The sequence below is a fragment of the Fistularia commersonii genome, chromosome 19 (genome assembly GCF_037954325.1).
Source record: "Fistularia commersonii isolate RoL2024-O1a breed Wild chromosome 19, RoL_Fcom_v1.0, whole genome shotgun sequence".
In the NCBI taxonomy this organism is placed as follows: domain Eukaryota; kingdom Metazoa; phylum Chordata; class Actinopteri; order Syngnathiformes; family Fistulariidae; genus Fistularia; species Fistularia commersonii.
This window is the reverse complement of record NC_141302.1, coordinates 2637386-2652828: the sequence shown is the minus strand read 5'-3', so window position 1 is coordinate 2652828 and position 15443 is coordinate 2637386. Positions and strand designations below refer to the sequence as shown.

The following is a 15443-nucleotide window of genomic DNA, read 5'->3' as shown; positions in this document are numbered from 1 at the left end:
ACACTTCTCACACTGCAATGTGTATGTGATCGCAGAGGATCCAGCGGCCGGTAAGTGACTCCCATGATTAACTCAGTTTATGTAGGTCTGTAAAAAAAAAATTAAGGACAAAAATGTGTATTTTTAATGTATTTGGAGAGAAAATCGCACCGTGACGAGTCGAGCGTCTGCATCTGATGGCCAGAATCAGCTCGGACATGAAGCGGAGACCGACCGTCGTCCTGATCTTCGCCGGTAAAGAAAACATTTGACTTCTAACGCTGCCGTGGACCAGACAAACTCCAGTGTAAAAAAAAAAAAAAATTTATTTTTTTTACACTAAAAAAATTTAAAAAAAAATTTTTTTTTTACATCACATTTCGGAAAGTGTGATCTAAATGATGAGCAGCGTGTTTTTTTTTTTGTTTTTTTTTTTAATAAATCCAGCAGTTTCTGCAACTTGTTGTCCAGGTTGGGAGAATTATTGGTTATTTTCCATGAACTCATTTCTCTGTTTTTCTCACCCGCTGATGCTGCTCTATTGTATCCACACATCACTGAAAAATCTCTGCTATGCTTCTTCTGTAAGAGAAGAAGGTTAGTCGATAGTTTGCAAAGCCTGCTTAGCAAAGTTATTATCTTCCCCTATACATTAGCAGCCTGCTAGTCTTGAAATTGCGAGCACGTTCGCCTCAAGCGGCGGTACCCCGGATTCAGTTTCGGTCCAGAAATAAGCATTTGGTTGAATTTATTTGCAATTTGTTGTATTTGAAAAGCGGTGTTCCCCGGCGTCCGACCGATGGCGACCGCGGTAAATGTCGTACGTTCCCCCCCCGCAGGCCTGTGCGCGCTCACCTAGTGCCAACGGTCTTACCATTTGACCGAAACGGGCCTCCCCTGGTCGAAGGCCCGGTTGCACTGCAGGGAGCGGTACGCCGACCTGGCCACCGTCAACGACGTGGAGGAAATGAACCTCCTGGTGAACGCGGCTCAGGACACCACCGGCGGCATCACCCAGGCCGCCTGGATCGGCCTCCACGACAACCTCACCCGCTGGACCTGGTCCGACGGCCAGGGATACGAGGGCTCCGCCTACTGGAATCGCGGCCAGCCCAACAACTTCCTCGGGGTGGAGCTGTGCGTGAGGATGGAGTGGCTGGGCGGCTGGGACGACGCCCCGTGCTCACAGATCTTCCCCTTCATCTGCCAAAACGGTAAAAACGGCTCTTCAGTGGCCCGGCTACTGTTAGGACTGGTGGTGGGCGGGTGCTTGTCCAGGCGAGAAGGTCCCCTGGTTGGATTCTGGTTGGTCCATGTGGGGTCGACTATGTTCCTGACGGGTCCAAAAGTATACCGACATTGGAGACCCAATAAAACTAGCAGGGTTTTTTTTTTTTTTTAGCTTACAAGCCACCCTAACATAGACTCGCCTCGACAAGAATTGACCTGGACGACTGAGAACCTCCACAGATGAGACGGTCAATGGTTTTCTATAAGACTTTTGGAATGGAAAATTTAGCATCTCTTCATAAATGGAGAATTCATGAACTTTGACCTGTTATCTACTCATCTCCCAACTGCACCACCTTTTGTTATCGCTGCTTTTCCTCAATCACTTGGTTTCTAATTAACCCCTTGCCTGGAAGCTTGTCATGTTGGTTCAGTTGGGAAAATGTGAATGTCACCCAGAGGTCCATCCTCCCATCCTCAAGGAGGGTCCAACGCTCCTGCTAAGGTATAAAAAACAAACCCTAGAGTTGGTACTCTCCTACAGAGTACCCTGTACCCTGTGAGACTTTATACCTTTGAGGCCCCAAATAAATATCCAATTATCCGACTATTCTTTGTCATTCACCGATTTACTTAAAAAAGCCTCCAAAAATGTCTACGACACTCGTGAATAAGAGGGTGAATGGTGGTTTGTATGTGACCTGTGAATGAATTCTGTTTCCTGCCTTATCCATTCGCCCCAGTGGCCAAATGGCCCAGAAGAGCCCAGAAGGCGATGGATCCAAACCATCTTTGGGGGTTCGAGCGGTTGTCCATGAAACCAAATATTTCTGGTTCTATTCCCGGCTCCTCCTTGCCAGTCAAAGGGTTGCGCTCCTTCGTTGCCTTCTGCTCATGGTTCATCCATGATGGGTTGAATGCAGTGGTCAATTTCGCTGATGTTGAGCTCTATGTCTCTGAATGGGACGATGAAGCTATTTCTTCTCCTTATTCCTTGTTTGTACAGCACTTTGATGAACAGCGCCTTATCTTCTTTTCCTTTGGGCTTTTCCCTTCAAGGGGTCGCCACAACGAATCAACCTTCTCCATTCAACTGTCTTCTCTGGATCCTCCTCTCTCACACCAACTACCTTCCTATCCTCTTTCACTACATCCATATATCTTCTCTTTGGTCTTCCTCGAGACCTCCAATTCCAGCACCCGTCTACCGATATATTCACTATCCCTTCTCTGTACATGACCCAACCACCTCAGTCTGGCTTCTCTGACCTTCTCTCCAAAACATCTAACATGTGCTGTTCCTCTGATAGACTCATTCCTGATCCTCTCCATCCTGGTCACTCCCAAAGAGAACCTCAACATCTTCATCTCTGCAACCTCTAGTTCTGCCTCCTGTCTTTTGGTCACTGTTACTGTTTCTAGAGCATACATGTCACTGGTCTCACCACTGTCTTGTCCAGATTTCCTTTCATTCTGGCTGATAGTCTTCTATCTCTTTGTACCCCTGACACTTTTCTCCTTTCCATTCCTGTTTTCCACACTCTCCGCCGCTCTGAACTGTTGACCCTAAGTACTTAAAACCCTCCAACTTCTCGATCTCCACTCCCTGTATCCTCACCGTTCCACCTGACTTCCTCTCATCACACACATATACTCTGTCTTCTTGCGACTAATCTTCAGTCCTCTCCTTTCTAGAGCATACCTCCACCTCTCTAGATGTTCCTCAACCTGTTCCCTGCTCTCACTGCAGATCACAATGTCATCTGCAAACATAGATATATTCATCATCATTCCACACCGTTCTCCATTCCACCGGGTTCCACGCAGGCATGTTGGACGGGGACCAGACCTTGTCTCTGGTGCAGGAGCAGCTCAGCTGGTTTGACGCTCAGGAGTACTGCAGGGACATCCACTCCGACCTGGTCACCATCAAGAGCGAGGAGCAGTACGAACAGGCACTGTCGCTGGTGGAAAAAGGCAGCGTCTGGATCGGCCTCTCCAGGTGCGAGGGGGTTCGCCGTCGGTCTGGGACGTTAACTCCTCTTCGGTGGAGGTCAAAGGTTCGTAGTAATGACTGCAGAGACCATTTTTTTTAATCGCCTTACAGGAGGCGGGAATGGTCGGACGGCAGCGACTCCACCTACAGGAACTGGAAGGAAGGCCAGCCGGATAACTTAGAACAGCTGCAGAACTGCGTCGCAGCCGATCTGGGGAACGCCGGGCTGTGGACGGACGAAAACTGCGACGAGGAGCTCCCCTTCATCTGCTACGGAACCAGAAGTGAGGAGGCCCAAGAAGCTGGAACTACCGAGCAAACAGGATTAATCCATGAATGACGCAGATTTGTGTGTCCACTCTTGGGCGCTCGTTCTCCAACAACCTACTCAGTCAGGCTCTTTCTCTGCCACTTGTGTATGTGTTTTTACAGCTTCTTCTCCGTGTCATATTTGCAGCGGTCATCCAGGTGACCCCAACGGCAATGTCTACATCACTGATGACCAGCGATGGAGGCGCAACTGAGCAGACATCGACCCTGCAGGCGGCGTCGACGACGAGCGTTTCTGGTGAGAGGCTGCGGCTGCAAAAGAGGCCTTTTTCTTATCGCATCATCCGACCCTTTAATTGTAAAACCTTGCTTCCAATACGGCTGGAATGTGTCTGGAATTAATGGTGATTTAAATCTTGTAAAACCCAGAAAGAGTGCAGTAGCAATGAACTGGGTTTTAGCGCCCCCTTGTGGACAAATGTGGTACTACACACAATGAGTCTCCCAGATCATATTTAACATATTTGTTTGTTTTTTTTAATTTTTCGTTTAACATATTTATTTTTAAAATTTTCATTTTATTATCCAACTTCAAAAGAGGATGTGGTTTTTCTTTTATAACTTCATCTACCTGACATATTAATAATAATATCCTGTTTCGGATATGTCGGGAATTAATTCTGATTTTAATCCTTGATGAATTCAACCAGTTTTAAACCCGGATTGAACGGTGAAGATTTAAATTGGAATGTTAGTGTTCCCGTGTGGAGAAGGATGTTACTACAAGTAAGGGCTCCCAGGATCATATTTATTAAACCATGAATGAATGAAGATTTGGGTGTCAGTGAGCGTCTCGTGCTGGGTTGATGCTTCTTTGTGAAAAGTCTGATATAATAGTCAAAGCGCCAGGATGTCCAATTTTTTGTTTTTTGTTTTTTATAAAACTACCTAGTCAGGCTCTTTCTCTGCCATTTGTGTATGTGTTTTTACAGCTTCTTCTCCATGTCATATTTGCAGCGGTCATCCAGGTGACCCCAACGGCAATGTCTACATCACTGACAACCAGCGATGGAGGCACAACTGAGCAGACATCGGCCCTGCAGGCGGCGTCGACGACAAGCGTTTCTGGTGAGAGGCTGCGGCTGCAAAAGAGGCCTTTTTTTATCACATCGTCCGACCCTTTAATTGTAAAACCTTGCTTCGGATACATCCGGAATACATGGGATACATCTAGGATACGTCTGGAATTAATGGTGATTTTAATCTTGTAAAACCCAGATTGAGTGCAGTAGCTATGAAATGGGTTTTAGCGCCCTCTTGTGGACAAATGTGGTACTACACACGAGTCCCCTTGATCATGTTTAACATATTTATTTTTAAATTTTTCATTTTATTATCCAGCTTCAAAAGAGGATGTGTGTTATTTTTTGGGTATAACTTCATCTCTCTGACACATTAATGGTAACATCTTGTATTTGTCGGGAATTAAGTCTGATTTTAATCCTGGATGAATTCAACCAGTTTTAAACCCGGATTGAACGGAGAAGATTTAAACCGGAATGTTAGTGTTTCCGTGTGGAGAAGGATGTTACTACAAGTAAGGGCTCCTACGATCAAATTTATTAATCTATGAATGGATGCAGATTTGGGTGTCAGTGAGCGCCTCGTGCCCCCTGGGTTGATGCCTCTTTGTGCAAAATCTAATATAACAGTCAAAGTACCTGGATGTCCCATTTTTTGTGCTGATTCTTCTTGTACCTACGTCAACGGACGTGCCGCGTCCACTCTTGGGCGCTCTTTCTCTACAAAACTACTCAGTCAGGCTCTTTCTCTGCCACTTGTGTATGTGTTTTTACAGCTTCTTCTCCGTGTCATATTTGCAGTGGTCATCCAGGTGACCCCAACGCCAATGTCTACATCACTGACGACCGACGGTGGAGGCGCAACTGAGCAGACATCGACCCTGCAGGCGGCGTCGACGACGAGCGTTTCTGGTGAGAGGCTGCGGCTGCAAAAGAGGCCTTTTTCTTATCACATCATCCGACCCTTTAATTGTAAAACCTTGCTTCCAATACGGCTGGAATATGTCTGGAATTAATGGTGATTTAAATCTTGTAAAACCCAGATTGAGCGCAGTAGCTATGAACTGGATTTTAGCGCCCCCTTGTGGATAAAGTTGGTACTACACACGAGTTTCCCTGATCATGTTTAACAGAATTATTTTTAAATTTTTCATTGTGTTATCCAGCTTCAAAAGAGGATGTGTTTTTTTTATGATTCATCTATCTGACACGTTAATAGCAATATCCTGTTTCGGATATGGCGGAAATTAATTCTGATTTTAATCCTTGATGAATTCAACCAGTTTTAAACCCGGATTGAACGAAGAAGATTTAAACCGGGAGAAGGATGTAACTACAAGTAAAGGGTCCCCACGATCATATTTATTAATCCACGAATGAATGCAGATTTGGGTGTCAGTGAGCGTCTCGCGCCCCCTGGGTTGTTTTCTTCTTTGTGCAAAATCTAATATAACAGTCAAAGCACCTGGATGTCCCATTTTTTGTGCTGATTCTGCTGGCTACTACGTCAACGGACGTGCCGCGTCCACTCTTGGGCGCACTTTCTCTACAAAACTACTCAGTCAGGCTCTTTCTCTGCCACTTGTGTATGTGTTTTTACAGCTTCTTCTCCGTGTCATATTTGCAGCGGTCATCCAGGTGACCCCAACGCCAATGTCTACATCACTGACGACCGACGGTGGAGGCGCAACTGAGCCGACATCGTCCCTGCAGGCGGCGTCGACAACGAGCGTTTCTGGTGAGAGGCTGCGGCTGCAAAAGAGGACATTTTTTTATCACATCATCTTTAATTGTAAAACCTTGCTTTAGATACATCTGGAATACATCGGATACATCTAGGATATGTCTGGAATTAATGCTGATTTTAATCTTGTAAAACCCAAATTGAGTGCAGTAGCTATGATCAGGATTTTAGCGCCCCCTTGTGGATAAAGTTGGTACTACACACAATGAGTCTCCCTGATCATGTTCAACATGTATTTTTAACTTTTTCATTGTATTACCCAGCTTCAAAAGAGGATGTGTTTTTTCTTAATTCATCTATCTGACACGTTAATAGCAATATCCTGTTTCAGATATGTCAGGAATTAATTCTGATTTTAATCCTGGATGAATTCAATCAGTTTTAAATCCGGATTGAACTGAGAAGATTTAAACCGGGAGAAGGATGTTACTACAAGTAAAGGGTCCCCACGACCAAATTTATTAATCTATGAATGAATGCAGATTTGGGTGTCAGTGAGTGCCTCGTGCCCCCTGGGTTGTTTTCGCCTTTGTGCAAAATCTAATATAACAGTCAAAGCGTCCCCTTTGGGGACAAAGTTGGTACTACATACCAATCTCCCTGATCATGTTTAACATATTTATTTTTCAATTTTTCGTTTTATAATCCAGCTTCAAAAGAGGATGTGTTGTTTTTTTTTTTTAGATTACTTCATCTATCTGACACATTGAGAGTAATATCTTGTTTTTGATTTGTCAGGAATTAATTCTGATTTTAATCCTGGATGAATTCAACCAGTTTTAAACCCGGATTGAACGGAGAAGATTAAAACCGGAATGTTAGTGTTTCCGTGTGGAGAAGGATGTTACTATAAGTAAGGGCTCCTACGATCAAATTTATTAATCTATGAATGAATGCAGATTTGCGTGTCAGTGAGCGCCTCGTGCCCCCTGGGTTGATGCCTCTTTGTGCAAAATCTAATATAACAGTCAAAATACCTGGATGTCCCATTTTTTGTGCTGATTCTTCTTGTACCTACTTCAACAGATGCGCCGCGTCCACTCTTGGACGCTCTTTCTCTACAAAACTACTCAGTCAGGCTCTTTCTCTGCCACTTGTGTATGTGTTTTTACAGCTTCTTCTCCGTGTCATATTTGCAGCGGTCATCCAGGTGACCCCAACGCCAATGTCTACATCACTGACGACCGACGGTGGAGGCGCAACTGAGCCGACATCGTCCCTGCAGGCGGCGTCGACGACGAGCGTTTCTGGTGAGAGGCTGCGGCTGCAAAAGAGGCCTTTTTTTTATCACATCTTCTTTAATTGTAAAACCTTGCTTCGGATACATCTGGAATACTTCGGATACATCTAGGATATGTCTGGAATTAATGCTGATTTAAATCTTGTAAAACCCAGATTGAGCACAGAAGTTATAATCTGAATTTTAGCGCCCCTTGTGGATAAAGTTGGTACTACACACAATACATCTCCCTGATCATGTTAAACATTTATTTTTAAATTTTTCATTTTATTATCCAGCTTAAAATGGGGATGTGTTTTTTTTTTTGTTTGTTTTTATAACTTCATCTATCTGACATGTTAATAGCAATATCCTGTTTCAGATATGTCGGGAATTAATTCTGATTTTAATCTCTGATGAATTCAATCAGTTTTAAACCTGGATTGAACGGAGAAGATTTAAACCGGGAGAAGGATGTTACTACAAGTAAAGGGTCCCCACGATCAAATTTATCAATCTATGAATGGATGCAGATTTGGGTGTCAGTGAGCGCCTCGTGCCCCCTGGGTTGATGCCTTTTTGTGCAAAATCTAATATAACAGTCAAAGTGCCTGGATGTCCCATTTTTTGTGCTGATTCTCCTTGTACCTACATCAACGGACGTGCCGCGTCCACTCTTGGGCGCACTTTCTCTACAAAACTACTCAGTCAGGCTCTTTCTCTGCCACTTGTGTATGTGTTTTTACAGCTTCTTCTCCATGTCACATTTGCAGCGGTCATCCAGGTGACCCCAACGCCAAAGTCTACATCACTGACGACCGGCGATGGAGGCACAACTGAGCCGACGTCAGCCCCGAAGGCGGCGTCGACGATGAGCGTTTCTGGTGAGAGACTGCGGCTGCAAAAGAGGCCTTTTTTTATCACATCGTCCGACCCTTTAATTGTAAAACCTTGCTTCGAATACATCTGGAATACATTGGACACATCTAGGATACGTCTGGATTTTAATCTCTGATGAATGAAACCAACTGTAAACCGAGATTGAACACATAAACTGTTAACTGGGGTTTAGCGCCCCCCTGTGGACAATGGTGGTACCACACACAATGAGTCTCCCAGATCATATTTAACATATTTACTTGTTTTTTTAAGTTTTCGTTTTTATTATCCAGCCACAGAAAAAGAAGAAGTGCTTTTTTCTATAACTTCATCCGATGCTTTAATAGTAATACCTTGCTTTGGATATGTCTGGAATTATTACTGATTTTTATCCTTGTTGAATTTAACCAATTGTAAACCCAGATTGAACAGAGAGGCTTCAAACCGGGACTTTAGCGTTCCGTGGAGAAGAATGGTACCACAACAAGGGGTCCCCTGATCATATATATTTTTTTTTTATATTATTTTGCGGCCGCAAAATGTCATTTGACGCTATAATAGTACAACTTACCTTTGGATACATCTTGAAAGAAGCCTGATTTAAATCCCTGATTAAACTCTTACCGTTTATACAATTTCCTACTATTATTTATTATTGTTATGTTTTACTTGAAACGGCACAACAATTTTCTTCGGGATAAATAAAGTTGTTCTCATTCTTATTCTTATTCTCAATTAAACCTACTATAAACCCAGGTTGAGCTCAAAAGCTTTAAACTGACTTTAGCGCCCCCTTGTGGAGTAAGGCGGTACTACACACAATGAGTCCACATGATCATATTCAACCGTTTTATTCATTTTATTTTTATTTTCCCTGTTGAACAGTTGGAGGAAAAAAAATAAAACAACCCAGCTGCGCCATATTTTATTTTCATTTTTCAGTTTTGAGTGAATTGATCTTCTTAATGGATCTGTCGGCTGCCTTGTCCGTCGAGCTGAGCGAAGACGAGATGGCGGACCTGGTGTCAGAACAGGTGGGTTCGTCGCTCACAAAACACAAAAACCCTCTTTATTCCAAGGTGTTGATATTGCCAATAAATTGTACCAAATCCTCTAAAATCAGATCTTTAACCTCCATTGTAATATTCAATATTATTAACGATGTTGTGCTAATAAAAAATGTTGTCCTTTTTTGTGTTCTTTTTAATCTTGCAGCTTTTTAATAATAGTTTTTGATACTAATCATTTAGCAATGATAATATTTTAGTCATCTCAGAGTATTTTTTTGCAGTTTTTGTTTTCTTCATTTCAGTTCAGCTGCACCTTAAAAAACAGTGGAATTCTCTTGTTTTGTCAGATTCATTATCTCCTGATGGAGCTTGGGCTTCCACAAAGCATGAAGGTCCATGTCAGGGCACAAGAATGAAGAACCAGCAAAGACAACTTCTTTGTGTGTGTGTGTGTGTGTGTGTGTGTGTGTGTGTGTGTGTGTGTGTGTGTGTGTGTGTGTTTCCTGGCTTGTTTATTTTTTACCTTTTATTTTCCACCAGGAGAATGGATAAATGTGTGTTGTTGATCTGTATTTTGTACCTGGTCAATGTGAAAAGCTGACTAATTGCACAACTGTGTGTGTGTGTGTGGTGTATTTATTGTAAGTAATGTGCTAGACAACTTATAGACATTATTACACACACACACATGTGCATGCATGGGTTTGCGTGACCAGTCACAATTAGGATTTAAGGCAAATTTACATCGGTTTGCAGCAATAAATGTTGAATAAAAGAAAAAGATGGCATCTTGTTGAGTAAATCTGGACTGAACCATTAAAGTGGTACAGTCCGAAAATGTTGGCGACTCCTCAGGTGCCCGTCGGTGAGAATGATTGGACGAGGCAACTGTCAATCACATTGAGAGATGTCATACCTTTCATTCACTCACACTACATTTATCTATCGATTTAATAATTCGGAGTGGAATATTTTTTAAATCACCCCATAGTGGGGGATGTTTAATTCACACAAAGCAGGTTTTAAGGTAAAATGAGAAAAAATAAAAAAAATAAAGATAAGAATATAAACAATATATGAGCAGTATAAACATGTGCAAAAATGGCAAAATGACTAAATATAAATTTAATAAATGTATATGATTCCTCTTTTCCTACTATAAGTCACACACACATACACACAGGAAGTAATATTAATGATTATAATACATTTTATTTATTGCGCCTGACTCGGCACTCATTGAGACAGTACTGATATATACATATAAATTTAAAATGAATTAATAAATGTAAATAACAATTAAAGTGACAAAGTGTTAGAAAAAAATAACAAATAAAACTGACAGAGCAGTTGGCATCAGATTTAAACGGTTGTGTTTTGATTGCGATTTGAAGTGGAGGAAGGAATGTAGTAAAATAAAACCATTTTGTTAATCTGAGTTGGCCCATGTGTGTGTGTGTGTGTGTGTGTGTGTGTGTGTGAGACGTCATCATCACTCCATTCCCTTGCGGTGTCACAGTTCTTTTATCCTGAAGGGCAGGAAGATTTTCATAATAAAGTTGAGAATTTCCAGGAATCTTTCAGCAGATTTGAGCCGAACCTCCTCCCTTTCTGCACCTGCGAGCTCTAGTTTGTTTTTCTTTCTTTTCTCCAGGATGCAAAGTAGCATCGGGGAGTTTCCAAAGCAGCTACACACACACACACACACACACACACACGTGCTGAGAGGTCCCAGAATGGAAATTAACCAAATCTTCCGCTCACGACTTCCTGATGTTTGCATGAAAACAAACAAAAATAAAGTGTTTTTTTGTCACTTTTGTGAGCGCCGCTACACCGACGCCGGCCGCCATGGCTCCAGGAGGGTCGGCTCTGCGGGCCCATCTTTGTCGATCTGGCCGTGTGGACGCGGCGCTCTTCTCCCTCGTCAGTAAGCAACAGTTTTGGGCGGACGATCGGTCAAATAGAGGGATATCGAAAGATGAACAACGTCGATCGGGTGTTCTGTTTTTTCAGCAGGGTTCCTCCTCCTGTGGCCGAGGACGACCGAAAGCACGCGTGAGTAAAGAAAAGAAATTCAGATTCCCTTTGGATGTCGAATTTAATCTTGATTTTCCACCAAAATTGAGCTCTTATTCAAAAAGAGGTCACGAAAGGGGACTGCACAACGCTATCTTTAAATATCTCAATTATATATATTTTTTTTACTTTCATTTTCATTTTCATTTTCACAGCATTTAATAGGACTCAAGTCCGTCCAGTCCTTTGCTATATCAGAATTGCTTTATTCGCCAAGTAATTTTCCAGCTGCAAGGAATTTGCTTTGGTTGACGGTGCTAAAACAGACAACCTGGAACAGACATTAAATAAGGGAAAAATAAAAGTGATGATTGATTGTGCAAAATGGAAAGCAGAGTTTAGGAACAAAAAAACACGCACGGAAACACTGAGACAGCCATACGTGGCGCAATCTTGGATTGTTGGACTGTATGTATATAAAAAAAGATATATATATATATATATATATATATGTGTGTGTGTATCTGTGCTTCAAGGACAAAAACCGGCATGTGTTTTGTGTAAATTGAAAATGCTATTCATTTGTTTCAGCCTCCCTAAATAAACACACCAATTCTTTTTCTGACATGTTTTTTAAATAGGAAAAAATTTACTTTATAAATAACAGAAATCAGAAAAAAAATGATAAAACATAACAAAAGAAAATCTAAATAAATAAACTGGATTTATTTGATTGTTTTTACCTTGAAGATTGGATGAAGATGCCGGCTGAGGAGGGAGAGGTTGGGGAGTTTTACATTTAGTGCTCTATTGCTTATATTAGCAATATAAGCTAATGAGGTCAATCAGAACAAAAAAAACACTTATGTTTGTCCTACTCTCTAATCTTGTTTCTCCTCCTGCGCACAAAAAACATTAAAATCATCGTCTTTGGTGTCGGAATTGAACGGCTTCAGAATTTCAGGGTAATTTCATCCCCTCGGTGTGACAAAGCTCAATGTTTTGGCTGCGTGAAGCTCATTAGCCCAAAAAAATCCATAAATTAACTGGATCGTTGTTTAAGCCGCAGCATTCTGTGAAAAAAGTAGCGGCTTATAGTCCGGAAATCACGGTAAGTGTCGAGGCTTCAACCAATCAGATTTCGAGTTGCAACACCAAGGCCTTCTAGAAGGCTACGGTAGTGTCAGTGTGTATCACGCTCTTTGATTGGCTAGTCAGCGAGTGTAGTAGCCAGAGCTAGCAGGCTTCATCTGTAGCAACCAACTAGTTGTGTTGAAATAATAACTAATCTGTCAACCCGTGACGGCTGACGGGAGAGAAGAAATTGATGTTTGTTTTGTTTGTTTAGAAGTTTATTAGTGCAGTGTACAATTACATTAAGCACAGAGGCAGAGATGTTTGTACCAGATTGTAGCTCATAGCTAATTTCCATCAGCTAGCAGGTCCACTATAGCGAGGAAAAGGATTTGTCCGTCGCTTTCAGTCCGCTAACTGAGCGTTTCCCTGCCTCACAGAGGAACACTGCAAATAGTGTTGCATAATAAGATGTTTTATAGTCATAAAACAATTTTCTAGGGATGGATTGATAAATAGAGCCCAACTGAAGGCCTGCCAGTGATATATATCAATATCAAAATGTATATAACTATCCAGCTCTCCAGCAATACCACCTGGTCAACCTCTCCATGACCTGGGCCGAGGCCCAGAAGTACTGCAGAGTCAAACACGCCGACTTGGCCACCGTCAAAAACATGGACGACCAGAGGCGTCTGGCCGGCTCGCTGGCCGGCCACCGTGCCCTGAGCTGGATCGGCCTGCGGGCGAGCTCCGCCGGCAGGTGGGCGTGGTCGGACGGCGGCGGCCCCGTCGGCCTGGCCTCGTGGGCGGAGGGCGAACCCAGCGCGACCGGCGGCGAAAATTGCGGGGAAACCACCGCCAACAGCGAGTGGAACAACCTGGACTGTAACCTAAGGAGATATGCGGCGTGCTACGAACGTGAGTGGATCGAATGCTAGAAGTTTTAAAAATAAAGGGAACACTTACAAAAACACAATGTAACTCCAAGTCAAACACACAAACCGTCCACTGAGGGAAGAAACACTGATTCATTTTGCTTGTTTTAATCAACGTTAGTGTGTTTTTCCACTTAAATTTGAGAGAGAGAGATGAGATATGAGAACAACTTTATTAATCCCGAAGGAAATTGTTGTGCCAGAGTTTCAAGTAAAAACATAACAGTAATAGATAATAGTGGAAAGGAGGAAGAATAAGAAATATAATGAAATATAAATTGTCTTAGCTGTTAGCAGTAACTACAAATTGGAATCCGGACCTCCATGGATTCATACGTGTGAAATCGATTTCTTTATCATTTATTTACATATTTTATGTAATAAGAATATTTCATTCATTCAAATCTAGGATGTGTTGTTCAAGTGTTCCCTTTATTTTTTGAGCAGTATATTTTTTTATACATAAGATAAGACAACATATTATATATTATTACATTGCATTTGGCAGACGTTTTTATCCAAAGCGACTTACAATAGAGAACATAGGGACTGCAAATACACTTGCAAATACACAACATATATAAGATAAGATAAGACAAGACTTTATCGATCCCTATAGGGGGAATTCTTCAGTCACAGCAGTGCAACAATGACAGTATCAATAAATATGAGTATAAATTTAAATAAAAAAAGACTTAAAATGAATAATCTATAATAATGTATAATATAAGAGAATTCATAGATAGCAAAAGACATCCACAGATAAATAGACCGCGAAATGAACAACAAGGTTAAGAACAGAAAGAGAGACGATAACAAAGACAAACATTGTTATTGTTATCGGTCGCCCTCCTCAGGTGACGGCTTGGGAAAGAAAAGGTACATCATTTATAAGTCGTTGGACACCTGGAAGGACGGCCTGGACCGGTGCCGGCGGGACCACGTGGACCTGGCCAGCGTGGAGACCTCGGAGGAAAACGCCCGGGTCGTCGCTCTGGGAGGCTTCCTGTGGACGGGGCTGTTCTTGGACCGGTGGCGTTGGTCGAGCGGGAGCGATACTTCCTTCAGGTTCTGGCGCAGCGACCGGTCTTTCGGGTCCTGCGCCGTTGCCGGGACGTCGAAAAGCAGGGAATGGATCGCCGCCCCCTGTGGATTGAGGAGCGCCTTCGTCTGCGAAGGCGGTGAGCCGCCGACCGGAAGCCGACATCGACCGAGGAACCCGGATGGCGTTTTGAGCGGGATTCTCTTGTTTTTGGCAGGACTCAAACGAAAGACGTTCGCCGTACGGATGACCGTGCGCTCCGGCGTCGGCGTGTTTGACCCGACGGTCGCCGCCGCGCTGCTGGAGAAGGTGAGCGACAACGTCCGTGCCGGTCAGGACCTCCATCGCCGTCAACAGTTACATATTCAAACAAGTGGAAAATTTGATGCAAAAGACCAGCATGGCGCTAAGTTGTGGCTAGGAATGTTTCCTAGTTTGATTCAGCCTTGGTTCTCCATGTTCTGGTTTGGTTCTCTTAGCGGGTTTATTGAAGACTAAAATGTCTGCAGATGTGAGTGGGTGAGAGGGTGAAGGGTTGGAGAGCGAATGGAAATCTGCAGGTTCTTGCAAGAAGAGAACGAGACGACCCGATCGCCGCCGGCAGGGTCGGAGGTCGCGGCGAATGTGTTGTAACGCAGTTGTTTCATCCCAGCTGAGGAGCGTCCTGAGGAGTGGAAACATGACCGACTTCACCCTCGCCTGGCGAGATGCAGAAGGGGGACCTCCTGAAGAGACAAGGGATTCAACACAGAGTAAAAACAGCGGGTCGTGACCTCTGACCTCTCACCTCTGACCTTTGAGATCTTCTCTGTTCGTCTCTCTGCTCCACTCTCTCCCCACCCCAGGCCGCCGAGAGAGGAAGAAGAAGCCACGTTTTCACCGTCCGGTTAATCGTGCACATATCAGTGTGACGATAAATAATACGCAAGACTGTAAACTGCTTTGTGTAAGGAAATGCATG

At 43.2% G+C, this 15443-nt stretch overlaps 1 protein-coding gene and 1 long non-coding RNA gene across 2 annotated transcripts; both read left to right on the top strand.

The window, feature by feature from the left end:
• Window positions 1–778: 778 nt before the first annotated feature.
• On the top strand, window positions 779–15410 carry LOC147223421 (C-type mannose receptor 2-like). Its single transcript, XM_086166147.1, has 8 exons — window positions 779–790; window positions 839–1193; window positions 3037–3211; window positions 3317–3472; window positions 13035–13423; window positions 14298–14621; window positions 14700–14791; window positions 15135–15410. Exons 1-8 carry the CDS (start codon window positions 779–781, stop codon window positions 15252–15254), a joined length of 1623 nt encoding a protein of 540 aa, XP_086022273.1. The 3' UTR covers window positions 15255–15410.
• LOC147223422 (uncharacterized) lies at window positions 3474–4489 on the top strand. Its single transcript, XR_015107561.1, has 3 exons — window positions 3474–3489; window positions 3663–3773; window positions 4468–4489. It is a non-coding gene; the product is annotated as an uncharacterized LOC147223422 (long non-coding RNA).
• Window positions 15411–15443: the final 33 nt, after the last annotated feature.

Coding starts and splice junctions, on each gene's coding strand:
- LOC147223421 (XM_086166147.1), top strand. Junction 3,212..3,316: donor GTCTGGATCGGCCTCTCCAG/GTGCGAGGGGGT, acceptor ATCGCCTTACAG/GAGGCGGGAATGGTCGGACG. Junction 14,622..14,699: donor CGCCTTCGTCTGCGAAGGCG/GTGAGCCGCCGA, acceptor TGTTTTTGGCAG/GACTCAAACGAAAGACGTTC.